This window comes from Lepidochelys kempii, chromosome 4 (genome assembly GCF_965140285.1).
Source record: "Lepidochelys kempii isolate rLepKem1 chromosome 4, rLepKem1.hap1, whole genome shotgun sequence".
Taxonomy (NCBI): Eukaryota; Metazoa; Chordata; order Testudines; family Cheloniidae; genus Lepidochelys; species Lepidochelys kempii.
The window spans coordinates 97231836-97253831 of record NC_136383.1 but is presented as its reverse complement, the minus strand read 5'-3'; the positions used below and the strand labels follow the sequence as shown (position 1 = coordinate 97253831).

General features: G+C 46.1%; 1 protein-coding gene across 5 annotated transcripts in view; it reads left to right on the top strand.

Annotated features, from left to right (window-relative positions):
* The first annotated feature begins 20586 nt into the window (after positions 1-20586).
* UBE2K (ubiquitin conjugating enzyme E2 K) overlaps positions 20587-21996 on the top strand; it is a 58421-nt gene continuing 57011 nt past the window's right edge. The window contains exon 1 of one of the 5 annotated variants that reach the window (XM_073342248.2): positions 20587-20957. In XM_073342248.2, coding sequence (XP_073198349.1) covers positions 20786-20957 — 172 coding nt within the window. In that variant the 5' untranslated portion in view covers positions 20587-20785. Of the gene's footprint in view, positions 20985-21071; positions 21171-21996 lie in introns of those variants that run through there. The other 4 variants (XM_073342249.1, XM_073342247.1, XM_073342251.1 and 1 more) reach the window with 4 other exon arrangements.

Below are 21996 nucleotides of genomic sequence, written 5' to 3'. Positions count from 1 at the left end.
ACTGCACTCAAGCCAAGAATAACTATTATCTGGACCATCCCTGACAAGTGTTCGTACAACCTGCTCTTAAAAATCCCCAATGATGGAGATTCTACCGCCTCCATAAACAATTTATTCCAGTGCTTAACCATTCTGACAGTTAGGAAGTTTTTCCTAATGTCCAGCCTAAACTGCCCTTGCTGCAATTTAAGCCCATTGCTTATTGTCCTATCATCAGAGGTTAAGAAGAACAATTGTTCTCCCTCCTCCTTGTAACAACCTTTTATGTACTTGAAAACTGTTATCATGTCCCCTCTCAGTCTGCTCTTCTCCAAACTAAACAAATTCAATTTTGTCAATCTTCCCTCATAGGTCATGTTTTCTAGATCTTTAATCATTTTTGTTGCTATTCTCTGTACTTTCTCCAATTTGTCCACATCTTTCCTGAAATGTGGCATCCAGAACTGGACACAATACTCCAGTTAAGGCCTAATCAGCGCAGAGTAGAGCGGAAGAATTACTTCTCGTGTCTTGCTTACAATACTCCTGCTAATACATCCCAGAATGTTTGCTTTTTTTGCAACAGCTTTACACTGCTAACTCATATTTAGCTTGTGATCCACTATGACCTCCAGATCCCTTTCCACAGTACTCCTTCCTAGGCAGTCATTTTCCATTTTGTATGTGTGGAAATGATTGTTCCTTCCTAACTGGAGTACTTTGCATTTGTCCTTATTGAATTTCATCCTATTTACTTCAGGCCATTTCTCCAGTTTGTCCAGATAATTTTGAATTTTAATCCTATCTTCCAAAGCACTTGCAATCCCTCCCAGCTTGGTATCGTCCACAAACTTTATAAGTGTACTCTCTATGCCATTATCTAAAGTCTTTGCTTCACTGGAGCTGCTTTGCATCAGAGAGCATACTAGTGAATCTGGCTCAAAATATTTACATATCCCAGGGGTGCAAAGTGATATAATTTTCAAGCAGAGCACTGCCCTTAAATCCCCAGTATGTGTACAGTTAGTGATACACACAAGGAAAGCAACTACTTTAAGGCCTCTCAATTTTCAGTATCTAGTATTGGCTAAGCAATCCATAGCTTGATGTCCCTTTTCATAAATGGAACTGGAGGAAGATGCATACAGTAACTGATTACACAGAGAGACTCCCACACACACACTGTGAACTAGTGGAGAATTCACATTGCCATCCCAGCAACCTGTCTTTTCGCTCTTGCTTGGGATCTTATTAATCAAAAAGCTTGTGCTGCATATAAGAGTGTATCGTAGAATCATAGAATCATAGAATATCAGGGTTGGAAGGGACCTCAGGAGGTCATCTAGTCCAACCCCCTGCTCAAAAGCAGGACCCATCCCCAATTAAATCATCCCAGCCAGGGCTTTGTCAAGCCTGACCTTAAAAACTTCTAAGGAAGGAGATTCCACCACCTCCCTAGGCAACGCATTCCAGTGTTTCACCACCCTCCTAGTGAAAAAGTTTTTCCTAATATCCAACCTAAACCTCCCCCACTGCAACTTGAGACCATTACTCCTTGTCCTGTCCTCTTCCACCACTGAGAATAGTCTAGAACCATCCTCTCTGGAACCACCTCTCAGGTAGTTGAAAGCAGCTATCAAATCCCCCCTCATTCTTCTCTTCTGCAGACTAAACAATCCCAGTTCCCTCAGCCTCTCCTCATAAGTCATGTGTTCCAGACCCCTAATCATTTTTGTTGCCCTTCGCTGGACTCTTTCCAATTTATCCACATCCTTCTTGTAGTGTGGGGCCCAAAACTGGACACAGTACTCCAGATGAGGCCTCACCAATGTCGAATAGATCACGTCCCTCGATCTGCTCGCTATGCCCCTACTTATACATCCCAAAATGCCATTGGTCTTCTTGGCAACAAGGGCACACCGCTGACTCATATCCAGCTTCTCGTCCACTGTCACCCCTAGGTCCTTTTCCGCAGAACTGCTGCCTAGCCATTCGGTCCCTAGTCTGTAGCTGTGCATTGGGTTCTTCCGTCCTAAGTGCAGGACCCTGCACTTATCCTTATTGAACCTCATCAGATTTCTTTTGGCCCAATCCTCCAATTTGTCTAGGTCCTTCTGTATGCTATCCCTGCCCTCCAGCGTATCTACCACTCCTCCCAGTTTAGTATCATCCGCAAATTTGCTGAGAGTGCAATCCACACCATCCTCCAGATCATTTATGAAGATATTGAACAAAACCGGCCCCAGGACCGACCCCTGGGGCACTCCACTTGACACCGGCTGCCAACTAGACATGGAGCCATTGATCACTACCCGTTGAGCCCGACAATCTAGCCAACTTTCTACCCACCTTATAGTGCATTCATCCAGCCCGTACTTCTTTAACTTGCTGACAAGAATACTGTGGGAGACAGTGTCAAAATCTTTGCTAAAGTCAAGATACAATACATCCACTGCTTTCCCTTCATCCACAGAACCAGTAATCTCATCATAGAAGGCGATTAGATTAGTCAGGCATGACCTTCCCTTGGTGAATCCATGCTGACTGTTCCTGATCACTTTCCTCTCATGTAAGTGCTTCAGGATTGATTCTTTGAGGACCTGCTCCATGTCCTCCCAAATGTGTGAGTTTAGCAACACTGAAGTGAAAGGGGGTGGAGAAGCCACAGATGATCCACTCCTTCCAGCCCTCTGGAGACAACAGACTGCTGTCTGATAGACAGCCCAAGCATTAACTAGTACTCCTAGGGGAATACTGCACCAAAAATTAAAAATTCTGTGCACAATATTTTAAAATTCTGCATATTTGTCAAAATAACACAATACAATCACACCAGTTTCAATTATTTTTGGTCATTTATTTCAAAATACCTGTCAGGCAAGTATGTCTGGAACAATACAGACAACAAAAAAGATCCAGAAAATGTTTTTTGACAAATAGATTCCTTACTAGGCATATTAATACAGAACTCTGAGTAATAATTAATTTAAACTACAATACAGAAATGTATTTCCTGTACCCCCAGAAGCAGTGCAAAGGCTAGGGCGAGTCAGGGGTAAAGGAGGAGCTGAGGGAGAGGGAAATAATTGCTGGGAAGGAGCCTGGGTGTGAATTTGGAGGGTTGTTGGGTATGGATGGGAAAGTATGGAACAGGTCTTTTGCGGGGAGCTTCCCCATGCAGACCCTGGCTGACCCCTAGCCTCTTCCCCATGTGTCCTTGCACCACGTGTCCCTCCACCTCAGACACCCACTCCCCCAACCCCATGTGGCTCTGCACCCCCTCCCCTGTCCCTACATGTTTCTTAACCCCCACTCAGCCACCCTGTCCCTATGTGGCCCTACACCCCTCCCCTGTCACAATGTGGCCCCGCACCTCCCTCCCCCCTGGGACCCTGCAGCTCCACTCCCATTCATCCCCTGCCCCAGTCAGTCCTCCGTTTCTAGCCCTTATGGGCCCCTGTCTGATCCCCCAGCACCCCAGGCTGTCTTTGTCCCCATAACCCCTGTCTCCTGACCTGGTCTGACAGGTGCTGTGGAGAAGGCTCTGCAGGCTTTCTCTCTTCCCTAGCTGGCTGGGAGCAGCTGCTGTGTTCTATTGCCACAGTACCCTTTGGTGGGCAAAAGGAGGAACTACAGAAGATATTTGCTGCTGGGATCTGCTGCTCTGTTCTATTGCCACAGCACCCTCTGGTGGGCAAAAGGCAGTACTGCAGCAACTTTTCAGCAGAAGCTTTTTTCTGAGCAAAAAATTAAAAGTATTCACGGCTCATTAATTATGCACACATGCAGTGGCAGAAAATTCCCCCAGGAGTAACTAGCATTGTGTACTGCATAAGACAGACCTTCTCTCCCCACCACAGTGACACTGATACTAAGCTGAAGTAAATAAACTGAAAAATATGAGATATCCAGTAAGTATAATGGGCCTTTTGCAATCATTAAGCCTACAAATTTACCATAATTTACAAGTTTACTGTAAAAAGTTATGATTTAGTCATGGGTATTTTTAGTAAAAGTCATTAATAAATAAATAAACAAAGTCACTGCCTGTGACCTGTCCATGACTTTTACTAAAAACACCCCTAACTAAATCTTAGGGGTGGGAGGGCACTCCCGCAGATGCTGCTGCTCTGGGGGTGGGGCCGCTGTGGAGCCCCACTGCTGCTGAGTGGGCTCTGGGGTCCTGCCAATGCTGCTTCTGGGGAGTGGGCGGCCCGGGGTCCTGTCACTGCTGCTGCTCCAGATGAGGTGGCCTGGGGCCCTGCAGCCGCTGCTGCTCTGAGCAGGGGGAAGCACCCCACCACCCCTGCTGCTCCCAGCACCCCTGAGCCCTGCTGTTCCTACTGCTCCAGGTAGGGGATGGCACCCCAGGACCTCACCGCTACTGCTGCTCCGGGTGGGGGGGGGTGTGTGGCCCGGGGCTCTGCCACTACGGCTGCTCTGAGCAGGGGGAAGCACCCCACCACCCCTGCTCCTCCGGGCAGGAGGCGGCCCGGGGCCCCACCATTGCTGCTCCTGGACAGTGCCCAGGACCAGCTGCCTGGGGCTGTCCAAGCAATAGCTGGTGCAGCTGGCCCTGGGCTGCCCTGAGCTGCTCCGGTGGCCCTGGGGTTAGCCACACCAGCCACTGTAGAAGTCACAGAGGTCCCGGAATCCATGACCTTCGTGAAAGACTCACAGCCTTATTCATAAGATGTCACAATAACCTATAACAACAAATGTTGATGGAAAAAGGTACAAAAGGGAGATACAAAAACTGAATTAGTCCAAACAAAAAGGCCTACTGATAAAACTCAAAGACTGTGTTAAGCTTATGCTTGGTAAACAAGAAAAATGTGGAACCAGAAATTAGCAAACCAAAATTGATGTGTCAGAAGCTACGCCTAATTGGCAGACAAAATAATGAGGGGGTGGACCATTCCACCCACCATTCCCTTTGTAGGTCCGTGATGGGGTGACTACCCCACACTCACCCTGCAGGGTTGAATGCAGGCCAGATGAGCTAATTAACCCATTAAGTAGCTGATTAAGGAGGCTCAGGTATAGGCACGGCCTATAAAGCCCAGGAGTTGAAAAAGAAGGGGCTACTGGGAAAAGGCAGACACTCCCAGGGGACAGTGAGTGGAGACTGCAGTCACTCCTTGGGATGAGGGTAAGGTTACCAACTTTCTAATGGAAGAAAATGGAATACTTTGCCCTGCCCAACCCAACCCCTTCCCTGATGTCCCACCCCTTCCCCAGCCCTTTTCTAAGGCCCCACCCCCAAGCCTGCTCACTCTCTCCTTCTGTTGCTTGCTCTCCCCGACCCTTGCTCATTTTCACTGGCCTGGGGGAGAGGGTTGGGGTGCAGGATGAGGGCTTTGGCTGGAGGTGTGGACTCTGGGGTGGGGCTGGGGCACAGGAGGGGACTCTGGGCTAGGGATTTGAGTGTGGGAGAGGGTATGGGCTCTGGGCTGGGGGTGCAGTAACTGGAGTGGGGACAGAAATGATGGGATCAGGGTGTGGAGGGGACTAGAAGTTGGGATGCAGGTGGGGGGGTGAGGGCTCCAGTTGGTGGTGTGGGCTTTGGGGTGAGGCTGGGGATTAGGGGTTTGGGAAGCAGGAGGGGTTTCTGGGCTGTGGCTGAGGGGTTTGGAATACAGGAGGGGACTCAGGGCTGGGGCAGGGGGTTGGGGTGTCGGCTCTGGGAGGAAGCTTAGGTGTAGGAGGGGGTTCTGAGCTGGGGCAGAGGGTTGGGCTGTAGGAGGGGGTTTGGGGTGCAGGCTCCACGTGGTGCTGACCTCTGGAGGCCCCAGCATTTCTCAAGGACAGAGGAAGTCGGTACAGCTCCCAGGAAATGGTGATATGTCTCTGTGGCTCCTAGGCAGAAGGGGAGCCAGGAGGCTCCCTCCTTCCCACAGGCACTGTCCCTGCAGCTCCCATTGGCCATGGTTCCCAGCCAATAGGAGCTGCAGTATCAGTACTTGGAGCGGTGTCTGCAGGCAAGGGCAGTACACTGCGCTCCCCTGGCCACCCCTAAATCAAGCAGCCAGAGGGACATGCTAGCTGCTTCCTGGGAGCCATGCAGAGCTGGTCACAGAACCTGCTAGCTCTGCGCTAGCCAGACTTTTAGTGGCCTGTTCAGCTGTGCTGACTGGAGCCCCCAGGGACTGGGCATTCCACTCAAAAACCAGACACCTGGCAACCCTAAAAGAGGGAGGAGGCTTAGGGAATTGGTAGGCCCAGGAAGAAAAAGGGACCTAGCAATAGGAAGAAGCTCAGGGATAGAGCAGTGAGGCCAGAGAGAGAGAAATCCCAGACTGCTGAGCTGAGGGTCCCTGGGCTAGAACCAGGAGAAGAGGGCAGGCCTGGGTTTCCCTACCACCTCTCAGGTGAGAGGCAGTGAGGTAGTGAGCAAGAGGGCTGCCTGGGACTATTGAGTAGCTAAACTCCTCTGGAAGAGGGGAACACAGGTAGTGACATGGCTGGAGGGCTGAGTCACGAAGAGGATGCTGTGGTTCCTGATGCTGCGAGAGAGGCTTTAAGAGTAGGGGGTGGCAGGTTTGTAGAAATTTTGGTGGTGCCCAGTACCTGCCCCCCCACCTGCCTAAGGCTCTGTGAGGGAGTTTGGTTGGGGGGAGGAGGTCTGGGGTGCAGGCCCTGGGCTGGGGCAGGGGATTGGATTGCAGGCTCTGGGAGGGAGTTTGGGGGTGTGTGGGAAGGGGGAGGGAGTGCAGACTGTGGGAAGGGGGAGGGAGTGCAGACTGTGGGAGGGAGTTTGGGGATCAGAGGAGGAAGGAGTTGCAAGCTGTTGGAGAGGTGCAGGGGTGGGGATGAGGGGTTTAGGAGGAGGCTTGGGGTTAGGGCAGAGGAGGTGAGGACTGTGGGGTGGGGCTGGGGAGCTCATGATGCAGGAGGGGGCTCAGGATTAGGGCAGAGGGTTGGGGTGTGGGGAGGTCAGGGCTGTGGCTGGGGGTGTGGGCTCTGGGGTTGGGCTGAGGCGTTTGGGGTGCAGGTAGGCTGCCCCCAGGCTGGGGCCAGACAGGAGGACTCCCCCCAGCCCTCTGCCTCCCAGCAGCAGTGAGCTCTGGGGGAGGGGCCCCACTCTTCCCCCATGGCAGCACACTCATCCCGCATCACTGCATGTGCTCCTAGGGCCCCTCTCAGGTCCAGGAAGCCCCCTTGCTTCCCCTGTGGTAGGTGCTGGGGGTGGCTGCCATCACATATGCACCTCTGCCCCTGCTGCTGCCCCTCACTGTAGCCTCACTGGGGGTGGGGGATGGGGCTGCCCCTTGCCCAGCATGGGGCAGGAGCAGTGACTGTGGGCAGGGGGGCCCTTTGTGCTGATGGAGGGTCCTGCCAGAAAATGTAAGGGTCAGAGGTGGAAGGGCGGCCTGCCCTGCCACTAGTGGATGGAGGGGGGGTGCTAGGACCCTGCGGCAGCAGTTGATACCGGGAGCCAGCAGAGTGGAGTCTGCATGGAGCTGCAGGGGAGAGGCAGGGAGGCTCCAGGACCCAGGAGAGATGCATGAGGGCAGCAAGTGGGGTCCAGGGGACACTTAGGGGAGCAGCAGGCAGGGCCAGGAGAGAGACCTGGCCCCAAACATTGGTGGAGCCTGGGCCCTGAATATTGCTGGAGGCTGGGCACCACAGGCCCATACAACTCGCTGCCCCTGTTTAGGAGGACAGCAGTGACAGTGTGCAAACTGTGGACTGGAGGTGAGGGGATATCGGCCTCAAGCTAATCCTCAGAGTACCAGGAGGAGGCACCAATTCAGTGGTGAATGTTGAGGGTCCTTAAAGAAAAAGACTTTGAGGAGAAAAATTGGCTATTGGAGCAAACTTCACTATCATGGCCGCAGCTGCCACCCCACTGTCTCCTGAGAACCAGGGCCTCCATCACCCTGAGAGATGTCCTGAGCAGACTGGGCCAGAGAGGGACCCAAATGACATCAGCACCTGTACAGATGCTCCAGCTGAATCCTAGACACCATCTAGGATGAAACAGGATTGGACTTTAACAGCAGCAGCAACTCTAGCCCATATCAAAGAATGTCCTTTCTTTCACCCAAAAGGACAATTAGTCCTTTCTCTTTAGTGCCATCTAAAAGACTGTCAAATTTTTTTTCTTCAGCTAACGGAAAAGGGAACAAGGAATGTTTTAGATTTTAAATGCTTTAACTATTTCCTTTTCTGTATCTTTTAATAAACGTCAAATGGATTTTTAATGGTGTTTGCACCATAGTACTGAGTAGGCTGAGGTCTCTGTATAACAAACCCAGGACCTTATTTAACACTGTTTAATGTTGGACAGTGATGGGTTGTTAACAATATTGGCACATATATTACATCTAAATGAATACAACAGGTCTTACGCATATATACATGAGTAAACAAAGCATCAGTCCAGTTATTGTTGGCTTTGCAGTATGATCATTTTATTTGTTGATCAGGAAAAATTTTCCTATTTCAAAAGAAAATATTGAATAATATTAGAAAAGAGTATTGTAATCATACAGCCAACTAACTGAAATCTTAAATCATTTATTTGCATGACAATTACAAGAAACTTGAAAATTTAGAAAATGTCAGACTTTTTCAGTCTTGATCAGGAGCTCAGTTATCACAGCATTATAGATAGATCTAATATTTATTTAAGGGGACTGTTGACCTCTTACTAAAAAGTAGTGGGTGGGTTTGGTTGGCTAGCTCCCTGTACCAAAAAAAGGGGGAAGGGCTGTAGGTAACCAGGACCCTGATAGTCCCCAGGGACAATGGGGCAAGGCCGAAGCTCCAGGTCAGCCTGATTGAGAGGGCCGGCAGGCTAATGAGGAAGTCAGGGGTCCCATTCTCTGTGTGAGCTGGAACTGCCTGGGCCAGAGCAGAGCCAAATTAAGGAGAGAGCACGAGCCTGAGCTGAGACACAGAGCTACGCTGGCCAGAGGAGCAGCCCAGGGGGCTGGAAGCAGAGCTCCAGCAGCAGCGCTGGGGCTGGAGCTGGGTGCAGTTAGCAGCTGGGAAGAGCGATGGGAACCCTGGGCAGAGGGCCCAATGCAGGGAGATGCTCCCAGGCAAGAGGCCTGGGAGGTTAGACTTGAGTGGCATGGATTGTAACCCCAAGAGGGGGTCCAATGCTGGAAAGGGTCCTGCCACCTAGAGTCTGAGGGTGTGTGTCCAGAGTCTGAGCAAGTGCCTGAGCCATGGCATTCCTGCAGCACAGCCAGGGCCTGAGAAGGAGGCCTGGGACATGTGAGGGACAGACTATGAACTTCTCTTGTATTCCAGAAACTGCTGTTTGTGATATCCCTGTGCGACAGAGCAGGGTTATGTATTTTTCTTTAACCTTTCCCATTTTTTTTCATTTTTTAAATGGATTTCTGTTAAATTATATTTGCTTGAACCATATGCAATGATCAGTGTGTCAGTGAAGCTTCCACAGTGCAGAGAGTACCCCGAAGTGAGGACACACTAGCCCCTGTCGTAAGTGACTGTAAGATTGGGGGTCAAACCCCCAGGAATCCTGGTCCCAACCTTGTCAGGGTTATGAGGACTCTGCCACACTGGAGAGTCGAAGGTAACTCCTCGAGGTCGGGCAGGGATCTGGGTAAAGGGAGTGGGAGCAAGGACTCAGATCCTTTCACTAGCCAATTTCACCAGGGTAGTGTATAAGCCAGGAAAGTTCCCCCAAATAGTGGGACCATTCCCCTGCTTACGTAATGTACTCCTGGGGGAATTGTGCATCACTGCGTGTGCGCAGAATTCATGGCTCCCACAGATTTCTTTGCTTATCTGCAGAAAAATGACTTCTGACAGAAGTTGCAAGAGTGGTCATGCGCCCATGCCCTAGCAGTGCAGACAGGTCGGTTTGGGCACCCAGAGCAGCTGGTAGAGACGTAAATCATGGCTGGTGGGGGGGTTAGGTAGTCATGTGTATGAGAGAGCCACTCTGTCCCTCTTGCTCACTATAGCAGCACACTCAACATAGAGGGGCAGGGCTTTGGGGTATTTCTGAAAATGTAGGCGCAGGGCAGGCTCTGTTTCCTCTGGTAAAGGAGAATGTAGCAGCCTGCCTGCTTAGTGAATTGTTCCCATTGTTCTTAGTGAATTCCCCCAGGAGTATAAAACAGGTGTAAAAATTTAAGGCTCCTTTACATTACCGGAGTGGTGGAAAGGAGCCTTATTGTACAGGACAGTATGGCCTTATAAATGCTTATGGTGCTTTAGTGATTAGAACTGGTCTAAATTTTTGGTCTGAAAAAATTTCCTAACAAAATGTGCTCCATGAACTGTTTACTACTGACCATTTTGGAGATGGTCAGTAGCCAGTATAAATTGTGAGTTTGAGTCCCCAGCCATCACTTGATCTTCAGTTGCCTGTGATGTAACACTGAGCATATAGCTGCATATATTTGTTGACTAATAATTAGAAGTAAAGAGTCAATACTAGCTATATTACTATTAGACAGAAGAAGGTTGATTTCCTCCAATGCGCCTCGCTCCCATTCTCCATCCATTGTATTGTAGTTTAAATAAATTACCAAAATTTAAACTAGCCGGATTATATTGCATTATTTTGACAAAAAATGCAGAATTTTAAAATATTGTGTGCATAATTTTTAATTCTTTGGCACAGAATTCCCACAGGAGTAATAATGATAGGACTTGGTCTCAACACCAGACTGGTAATATTGTTTTAAACTGAAATTTATAAATTCTATTTGTGATCTCGTCCCTAATTAACACCTACAATTTAGCCTGCCATGGATGAGACAGTTACTTGCTCCTCCCTATTCTCTCTCCTCAAAGATTAGGATTATGTTTGCTTTTGTTTATCTCCAGTTCTTTCATGGCACCTCCCCTCTCTTCAAGTAACTGTTAAATCGGTTATTGGATTAGTAATCTCCTCTCATGCCTTTTTCAGGATCCTGAGATTATGAGGATAACCTATGCAACAATGCTATAAGAACAAGGATTGTTCTTACTGGAGAAAAGGTGTTTAAGAGGGGATATGTTAGTCTTCAGGATGTACAAGGGATACCATGAGAACATGTGGATAAGATATTTGAACGGAATCGGTGATAAACCAAAGGACTCAGGAAGAAAGTGGTTAGAGACATGGCCTAAAAATAAGTAAACTATATTTGAGAAGAGCTTTGTTTGAGACACAGTTTTAATACAGAGGGTTGTAAATTTTACTTTCAAAGGTCAGAGAAGTTGAAACAACTCAGTCTAGGTCCTCTTTCAACACTGCTAATACTTGAAAGAAAATATCTGGCCACAAGGTGGCTGACATTTTAATCAATGCTTTTGTCACATCAAGAACTAACAATTGTAATTTTTGTCTGTAGATCTTCCAGTTATATTCTATTCATACAATGTTCAAAAATTATATTTCCTATATGGATTAAGTCTGCCTATCCTATCTTTATGTTAAAAGTTTCTTCTGTATCTAGTAATGGGTTCACTTTAATAATTTTGTACTTGCTGTGTAAGGCTTATTTGGCATAACTCCCACTTTGTATAAGATGTTCTGCTTTCTTACCCACCAGGATACTCCCTGTTTTTCAACTTGCAAAAGGATTTGTGGATTGTATGGTTTTTTGCGTTATTTGGCTCTTTGGCTCATCCTGAAAGTGACTGAGCTATCTTGGAACTCAATTCCACTAAAATTCAAGCTCTTAAGGGTGAATTCTGACTGCAGATACAAAATAACAGTTGTTTTAGTTAATTTAAGTTGCCCCAGTACCAAGCACCATTCAAAACCTTTAAACAAAATCACAGCAACATATCACTATTTTTTTTCGTAAAGCCATTTACTGTGTATGCATCCACAAGTAGCAGCCACTAGAAGATGTATGTGACATACATACATACACACACCATTCTAAATGTATTCTTAATATAGTATTAGAACAAAACCCCCAACAATAACCCTGTAGTCAAATTCTGAATTCTTGGCTCAGTTTTTAGTTTGTTTTGAGACAAAACTCCCATTAATTTCAAAAAGAGTTTTGCCTGAGAGAGAATTCATGATGATGTTGAAATAAGGAACGGTACAGAGTTCAAGCATAGAAGTTTCTGGTTGTCAGGGGATAAGGTACAGATTATCAGGGGGTGCAAAATTCGATTTAGGAGCTGGTGGAGCAAGGATCACATAATAATCTGCAATCTCCCCGACTGGGGGAAAAGTTTAACCGGTCAGAGTACAGACATCAAGATATAGGGTAAGTTATCCACACAACGGCTATGTTCAGTATGCTGGGCATAGTGAGTGAATACGGGGGTGGGGATGGGTCTACCCTCATTTGGTGGGGTTTAATGTTCAGTGGGTTTACGGTTCCAGTTCATACGGCCCGATGGGGAAGGTCTCTCAGTCTCTTTCCCACAGTGCGTGCGCAATGTGTATTACTAATTAGTTTTAGCCAACACAATAAGATCAATGGAGAGTTTTTATACAGGACTGTCCTATTTTCCAAAATACAGATCTAGGCTACTATTTACATACATAAATGTAATCGGTGTTCCCAACAAATTTTTTTTAGATTCCTCCATGTCACTTTCAGGATGAGATGATCTTAATGCAAGCAACAAGGTCCAAAACTTTACTAATTTATAAAAAAAACCAACATATACATTTTCCCACATTTTTGTAAATTTACATGATCTTACAAAAGATTTACACCAGATGAAGATTTGATTCCTACCATCACAGATAATTGCCTTTTTAGCAAGATGGTTGCCACTAGAAACCGGCTCAGAAATGCCAGCTGTAATTTAAAATTTAAATTACTGTGGTAAGTGCTTCTGAAATTTAAAACAGACTACAAGATTAGTAGACTGAACAAAATGAGTACACTTCTAGATTTTTTTAAAGTATTTTTTAAGGAAAATTCTAAGGACTGTTGCAAAATTTTAATTCAGATCTTTGTGCATTACAGGATATAGAATCTCATAGAGGGTTTCACAACACTAGATGTTTGATTCCCCTGGAATACACTTGCTTTCCCTTCAATTCACTTGAGAAACCCACATAGTCCGTGAAGTCTACCTGCACATTCACATACCATGTTGTTCATTACTATTTGTATTGTACTTATTTATGCCTTTTAAATTATAAACTCTTTGCTGGGGGAAGTTTTTTGCTGTTGTAGACAGTGTCTTAATCTGTTAATACATACCTATGGCTCTCCTTTAAGTTTAAGGAATAGAAATCTGTTTTAGCTGCTGATGGACCAGGGATCTAGTTCTAGTGTTATGTGAATGTGACTATATTGTGATTGCATCTATTGTCTGAAAACCGATTCTTTACTCCAGATTTCCATGCAGATCTACCAATGCTCTTCAATTCTGAACTGTAGCATCCTTTGCTATTCCAGTCCCACCTCCACATTCTTATTCTACAGCATTCTGTAATGCACCCTAGCTTCAACCCCAACCAGTTCATCCAAAATACTGCTGCCAAACCATCTGTCTTTTCCACTGTGTCACTCCCCTCCGAAGAGACATCACGGGATACCTACTACAATGCACATTAAATTCTAACTTCTTCTAGTCTTCAAGGATGATATGGCACAATGCCTAACTACATTTATGATTTGTGGGTCTTTTGCACATCACTCCCACACTAATTGATTTCAGCCTTGATATCCCTTCTCTTACAAAGGTCTTTGTGTCTTCTTTCAGGCTGTCTCTTATGCCTAAATACTGCCCTCCAAACCTGTTGGCTAAGTCACCTCCCTCATTTCATTTCAATTCCTCCTTTAAAAAAAAAAAAAAAATCACTTCTGCCATTTTGCCTATTATGGATGAGGGGGAGGAAAGGTAAACAAAAACCAACAACAGAACCATTAAGATGTGTATTTGCCTGACTTCGTCTTAGCGGATGTGCAATGTGCCTCAGGTGTCATGTGACCAGAATTCATCACTGAATCTGGTCTGCTAGTTGGATCATCAGCATCCCCAGCTTGGGCCAGGTACTGATGGGGAGTGCAATGTGAACACTGATCCATGCCCCCCTGTGCCTGACGGAATAGTCATATCCTATAACTCTCATTCTTGTCCTTCCCTTCCCTCCTCTCATTACCCTAACTAATTGTGTCCTGTTGACCAGGGACCATGTCTTTACTTGCTTTGTAAGGCAGACAGCACATTTCAGGGCAACTGGAAAATGCAAAAAGTTATTTTTAAACAGAGAAGTAATAATCACAAAGCAAAGAGCCAGATATTCCTTATTTCTAACCCTGGCTCTGCTGCTGACTTAGCATGTGACATTTGGCAAATCATTTGGGGCCTAATCATGTGAGGGGTTGAGCATCTTCAGTTCCACGCCTTGCAAAACTAGGCTCTTACCTTCTCTAAGATAGCTTTCTGGTGTGCAGAAGCAGTACCAGGAAGAGGACATATGCAACATTATTAACAGGGCAAGACAGCAAAACAGAGCATCCCTAAGGACTTATTGTGAGAGAAAGGGATGTCTCAAGAGATATATTTTGACTTCGCATGCTTTAGTAGAGTACAGTGCTTTCAAGTCACACCCCCAATGCATCCTACTGGACTCTACCAAAGGATGCTAGGAGGGGATAAAATGAGATCAACACCTATGTATCCCATAGGGAAATTGTAATTTTTTTTTTAACATCACAAGGGTTTTAAAATGTAACACTATTTAAGTTTTAAAATTTATTAGATGGTAACACTAGCAATGCAGAAAATACTTATACCAGTACAAATACTTAGCTCACAGGGGTGAATGTTTCCAAATGGTATGTAATACAGTACCAATGGATTATGGTGAATTTGTTTTGTGATAATGGCCAAATCCTCACTTCTCTTCCATCATTACTTCAGTATCTATATAACTTTTAGTTCTTTCAGGCCCTGAAATGTATCATTAATATTTTAAGTTTGCTTCTTAAAGGATTCCTAAGAAGGCACCTGTCCTTTTTTTTTTTTTTTTTTTTTTGGGTCATGGTGCTGGTAGAAAGAAGTCGGTATCCATAATTTTTGCTACAATGGTAGGAGTCACTTTCTATCCCCCACAAATGGCAGGAAAATAAACCTTTAAGAAAACAATAATGCTGCTTGATATTGTTGGTTTTCATGTGTAACAGATTGATTTAGAAGCTAAAGGCAGGGAGGTAGCCAAACGATGAAAGATCTAGATGAGAGCAGCATTTTCTAATGAAAACTTGCATTTAGGCTCAATATGTAAATAGCAGCAGTGTGCTACTATTATTCATTCTAGAAAATTTCTTTGCATAAGGATTATTTATCATTTGCTGTTTAAGTTGGAGGTTGTTATCCGGTGTAAACTTAGAATAAGTGTAGCTGGTAGTACTGTATGGTTCACTTCCATATAGTGAAAATCAAATAATCCCTTTTCTTTTGATTTTTCTCTGACTGCAAGACTCCTGTAGTTCTCTCTGAATTGTCTCACAAGACAGACCGGATGGCTTAGTAGTAGCAGGGCTACTTTAGCTCAGTCAACAGAATGCTCTAGGTATTTTACATCACCAGGCACATCTGACATATTCCATCCAGTAGAGGGCAGTGTTACACTTGTACACAAACCAGGACATTGCAACCTATAGGACGAACAACAGGAAAGTTCAGATGACAGCTTAAACTGGGTAGACTTATACAACCAATTATTTTTGTGAACTAATACTCTATTGACTCTAGATCTTTGAATCACTTGAGTCACAAAGTTGCCAACTTGATTAAGATTTTATCTGAAACAGAAGCTGCCATAGGAGGAACTCCATTTGATAGACTTGACTGCATGAAGAACAGGAGTACTTGTGGCACCGTAGAGACTAACAAATTTATTAGAGCATAAGCTTTCGTGGGCTACAGCCCACTTCATTGGATGCATAGAATGGAACATATAGTAAGAAATATATATACACATACATACAGAGAAGGTGGAAGTTGCCATACAAATTGTAGAGGCCAATTAATTAAGATTAGCTATTATCAGCAGGAGGAAAAAACCTTTTGTAGCAATAATCAAGATGGCCTATTTAGACAGTTCACAAGAAGGTGTGAGGATACTTAACATAGGAAAATAGATTCAATATGTGTAATGACCCAGCCACTCCCAGTCTCTATTCAAACCCAAGTTAATGGTATCTAGTTTGCACATTAATTGAAGCTCAGCAGTTTCTCCTTAGAGTCTGTTTTTGAAGCTTTTCTGTTGCAAAATTGCCACCCTTCAGCCTCTCTGGCCACTCAGTAAAAGGTTTAAGTGTTCTCCTACCGTTTTTTGAATGTTATGATTCCTGATGTCAGATTTGTGTCCATTTAGTCTTTTGCATAGAGACTGTCCGGTTTGGCCAATGTACATGGCAGAGTGGCATTGCTGGCACATGATGGCATATATCACATTGGTTGATGTGCAGGTGAATGAGCCCCTGATGGAGTGGTTAATGTGATTAGGTCCTATGATGGTGTCACTTGAATAAATATGTGGACAGAGTTGGCATCAGGCTTTGTTGCAAAGATAGGTTCCTGGGTTAGTGTTTTTGTTGTGTGGTTGCTGGAGAGTATTTGCTTCAGGTTGGGGGCTGTCTGTAAGCGAGGACTGGTCTGTCTCCCAAGATCTGTGAGAGTGAGGGATCATTTTTCAAGATAGGTTGTAGATCTTTGATGATGCACTGGAGCGGTTTTGGTTGGGGGCTGAAGGTGACGGCTAGTGGCGTTCTGTTGTTTTCTTTGTTGGGCCTGTCCTGTAGTAGGTGACATCTGGGTACTCTTCTGGCTCTGTCAATCTGTTTTTTCACTTCAGCAAGTGGGTAGTGTAGTTTTAAGAAGGCTTGATAGAGATCTGCACAGTTATTGTTAATTACTACTTTTACAGTACCCAAAAATGTGCTAGAGATGTTTTACACCCAAATAAGAAGGCAGCCTCTGGCCTGAAGAGCTTAATATATATGAAAAAAGAGAAGATGAGGGATAACAAAAAGAGAGGGAGAGGATGTGGGATAAGGATTATAAAGAAGAGCTCAAGGATTCTGCACCCATGTTGGATTTTGTGTTATTTGTCTTTAATAAAGATTTTAAATAACTTTTGATATAAAATGAACATACCATGCTGTATAAAAGCCCTACTGCAGCCAGTAATACTATTCCATCTCTGGGCATAGATGAAGCTAACAATACAAAAATCAAAACCATGGCTAGGTCTACATTGGGGAGTACCTGATACTTATATCAGCAAAACACTTAGTGTGGATGCAGCTTATACTGCCAAGCTGTGCTTTTGCCAGTATAGTTTATTCCAGCTTCCCCCTCCACAAGTGAAATAAGCTATACTGTCAAAAACAGTTATACATGTATAACTGTGTTTACAGTGCCAGCACAGCCATGTCAGTCAGAAGTCACATCTCATCACACCTTGAATAACACAGCTATGCTGGCAAAAATTTGTAGCCTAGACCTGTTCTAGGTCTTCGTTAAAGAGTCAATACTTCTTCCTTTTACTAAAGTGTGTGAAGTCACAGTATGTATCTCCTGAGGTATCCCTCTCTCTTACAAGAAGTCTGCCAGCAAAACCAGGGAAGACTGGATTTCATATTCCTGATTTTTCTAAGCTAAAAAGCGAGGGGGGAGGAGAATTGTCAGGCCTCACTATATAGCATAAAGAAGCAAAAGAGGGCAAACAGAATTTTTAAAATAAATCCTTGAAGGTCACCTTTACTTATCACTTAATCCCTAAAGTGTCAGAAGGAAGTGAAGAAATATTAAACTGTTTTCAACAACTCTGTACTAGTGAGATTAGAAAAGTGGAAATAACATTTTAAGGGCTAATCTTGCAAAGGAATATATGTAGATGGCCCTTAAACCCATTGAGTTGTGAGTGGACATCCATGCAGACTCTACTGGAAAACTGAGTCCTTAATAACCCAATCTTGCAAACATTTATTCATGTGTTTAACTTTGTCCAATGAGACTACTCATGTATTTGAAATTAAACATGTGCACAAGCATTTGTAGGATCAGAGCCTAAAGTTGCACACTGGAAAGTTGGTATTAACATGCATTTTTTCATGTTCTGAACCCAAGGATAATTGAATAATTCTAAATTAACCCCAAGAAGTCATAATAGCAAAATTTCCATTAATCTGAATAGAATAAAATGGAGGGGATAAGGCATTAAAATGGGTAGTCAGAAAAACCATAATTTAATCCTACAAATTCCCCTCCTGCATTAACCTTACCACAACCAAACCTACAGAATGCCGTTAAATTCAGCATCTTTATTTTTCTTTCCTTTTTCCCCTTTAAGAGAACTGAGAGAGGGAACAGGAAAAGCATAAGGTGAGTCTGGAGTGGAGATGAGGGAGAACGAGTAAAGGATGGGGGAAGATGAGGAAAACAGGGATAAGGAGTGCAGCAAATTAAATGGAGGGTATTATATAAAGGTGCTATAGTAATTTGAATTAATTTGATCAGTTTGTTTACACTATGGGAATTGTGCATGATCAGATGGAAATGACAAGTTTCAGAGTAACAGCCGTGTTAGTCTGTATTCGCAAAAAGAAAAGGAGTACTTGTGGCACCTTAGAGACTAACCAATTTATTTGAGCATGAGCTTTCGTGAGCTACAGCTCACTTCATCAGATGGAAATGAGAGTTCCATACACAACAGACAAAATCCACTGCCATTTATATTATTATGGATATTACTGGATTTCCAGCACCCAGAAAGTACTGGCAACCTCATGGGAAAAACAGAAAGACTTCAGACTACTTGTGGAGTTAATGTTTTCTCAGCTCCCTAAGGAGCAAAGGCTGAAAATTAAAAGTGCAGCTTCTTACTACTGTGGATTGGTGGGAAAAGGCAGATGCATTTAAAATCAGGATGCTAATTTCGTTTATTTGTATTTATTTTCTATTGCAGTCACCTAGGTAGTACCCTAGCACCCCATAAACATTCATTAATTTATCTTCACAGGACACTAGTGAGGTAGAGAAGCATTATTATCCTCATTTTTATAGATGGGGAACTGAGGCATGAAGATACTTGCCCAAGGTCACACAAGAAGTGTGAGACAGAAAGGAAGCAAGCCAGATTTCTTATCAGGCCAGTGTCCTTTAACTGCAAGATCATCCTTTCTGCAAAGGTACTAAAAGCTTGATTTGTAAAATACCATTCACCTATTGTGTCAAAAGCAAGGTATTTGATCTTAAGAAAGACCTGATTCTACAAACAGATGCATCTAAGAATGCACTTGATGCAATACAGCTCGAAGAAAACAGACCATAATGCTATGCATCAGTCACGCACATCACAGAGGAAGAGGGCACATGAAAAGAAACTATATTTAACGGTACTTTGCTGCACACACTTTCATCAACAGGAACTGTGCCTTCTTTAGTTTTTGTACAGTACTGAACACAGTGTGTGTGCTGCTGGAAACAAAAAAATTAAAGCACACACAAATGATGGCCATGTTACGAGTAAGTTCAACCATAAACCACCACCGTCAGTTCTAAAGAAACCATTCCTTGTAACATCACTGAGACTAGAGAATCATTCTCTAACTGTCAGGGTACAACTTTCACATTGTGCATCATCCAGGAAATGACATATCTATCCTTGGCTTCCTATATTACTAAAAGAGTTGCTGTCCAACTTATTGTGTGAAACTCATTCACTTCCTTGGGAGACTTTAATACTCATGTGATCCACACTCCTAAGAGTGAAATCACATCTTAGGTGGGCTGTTCTCCATACCTACCTGCATATTTTGATATAACGGTGGCCTACCTTTCTATCATCAGGTGTAGCCACTGAGTCAGATCCTGCTCCATCCCCTTTGCCAGCATATTAATTTAGCCCTCTGGCTAAACCACAGTTCACCCCTTCTGAGGTATAGTTCCACAGTACTATGGTCCACCAGACTGGACTGACATGTTTGCCCCTTACTCTGTCTTCCTGGAGTCTTGTAGCAAAACCAACAGAAGTAAACAAAACACAGGTTTCTCTGGGTTACCAGCTCCCTTCAAAATCATGGGCTGAGTCCCCAAAGCCCCTCTTTCATAGGGTTCTGTAGGCAAGCCAGGCAGGTTTTCAGGGCATGACCTACAGGCCTTCCCCTCCCTGGAAAGGCCCATAAACCGTTCCTACTTCTTCCAGAGAGCCTCTACCACAGGCCAGGCATCTCCTCCGAGCTCTCACTGGAAGGAGCCCAGGAACAGCCGGCCCCCTGGGGGTCACGCTCTCTGGTCGGAGGGCAGAGCGCTAAATGGCCCTTCCCCAGTCTTCCCCGCTGTAGCCTCCCGAGTCCTTCTTCCCCAGCCACAAGGGACGGCGAGCCTAGCGCCCGCTCAGCCCCGCGACTACCTCGCCCCGTCCACGCCAGGCTGTGAGGGGAAGCCAGGCAGCATGTTCGCCCTTTCCCAGGCGAGCTCTACAGGCCCCCGAAGCGGCTGAAGGGCTGTGTGGGTAACACCTACAGTGGAGATGACACAGCTGCTTCATCACAACACAGCGACCCTAGCTCTGACCCGTGGATTGTGAGGGGGTGTCACCGCAGGGACGTCGCGCTTTAGCTGCGCCCCGAGCTCGGCACTGAAAGCGGCTCCTCGTGTGACAGGGCCGGGGACCAGGCGCCAGAGGGAGCGGGGAGCCTGGTGTCTCCCCAGGACCGGGGGGGGGGTTAGCCTCCCCTCAGGGACAGGGGGAGGCCGGCAGCTTCTCGCAGCCCTTCCCCGCCGCAGACCCCAGCGCTCCCCCACTCAGTAGCCGCTCTGCAGCCTGCATCGCCGCCGCACACGCCGCCGTGGCCCCGCCTGAGCGGCGGCGCCGGGGGCCGCAGCGCGCATGCTCGGCGCGGGCGCCATTTTGGTGGGGCCGGGAATTATCCAGCGGGAGCGGAGGAGCTCTCTGGGCCCGGCTCGGAGGCAGCGGCGAGTGGGTGCCGGCTGCGGAGATGGCCAACATCGCGGTGCAGAGGATCAAGCGAGAGTTCAAGGAGGTGCTGAAGAGCGAGGAGGTCAGAGGCTCCCCCCCTTCCCCGACGGTGTGCCCGCCTGCCCGCCCCCCCCCTCCTTCTCCCGCGGCGGGGGGAGGGTTTGTCCCAGCCTCTCGGCAGAGGGGGAGGGTAACGGCGGCTTGGGGATGAGGGACTCAACAGCGCGGGGAGCCTCCGCAGGCAGCGGGAGGTGGGGGCCCAGGGAGAAGGACTCAGAGGCCCGGCATGGAAGGGGTAGGAAGTGCGGCTGGGCAGCGAGCGAGCTGCCTGGGCAAGGCCGGGGAACCCCAGGGTAAAGCGCCCCCTCCTCCACCCAGCCTGGCGTTGGTCTGGCCCAAAAGGGAGGCTCAAGGGATCCTAATAACAAGGCGGGCCGCGCGCGGGTGCGGGGCGGCGGCTCCCCACTGGCACAGCTGGTGATCCCTGTATTTCGTGGCAGGGGCACTGGGGAGAGGCTTTCCTAGGGGATCTGAAAGGCGATGGGGCAGAGACAGGAGGGGTGGGTCATAACACGGGGTCACATTTCATCCAGGTCCCTGGTCAGCGTGTGACTGATACTGCGGAGAGTGATACGGTTGTTTTTTTTTTTTAAATGAACGTAGGTAAAAGTCTATTTTGATAGATTTCTTTAATGCAGGGGCTTCCTTTTATTCCAGGTTATGTTACCTTGGTGTGTAGGGCTTTAGTCCTCCCACCCCCTGATATCCTAGTTATCTGGATGCCCTGTTTATCAGATGTAATCGTCCCTGAAGCAGGGAAGTACAGTAATTTGGGAAAAGAAGCTGACTTATTTTAGGGAAGTGATAAAGAACTTCCAGTTTATTTCCAGGGACTGTGTAATAGCATTGATAGTGATTGTATCAGAGCTGTTTTCACTGTGTCTGTAAATCTGTATTGCAAAATGTTAGGCAGATAGGTTTTGGTGGCTGTGTCGTCACGATCATACTCATGAGGATGATGAGGCATGTTGTATGCCTGTGAAATATTAATGTGCAGTTTGACTCTGAAAACTGATGGGTTTAGACTCTGTACAAATTAGACACATTCGTAGTCGGAAAAC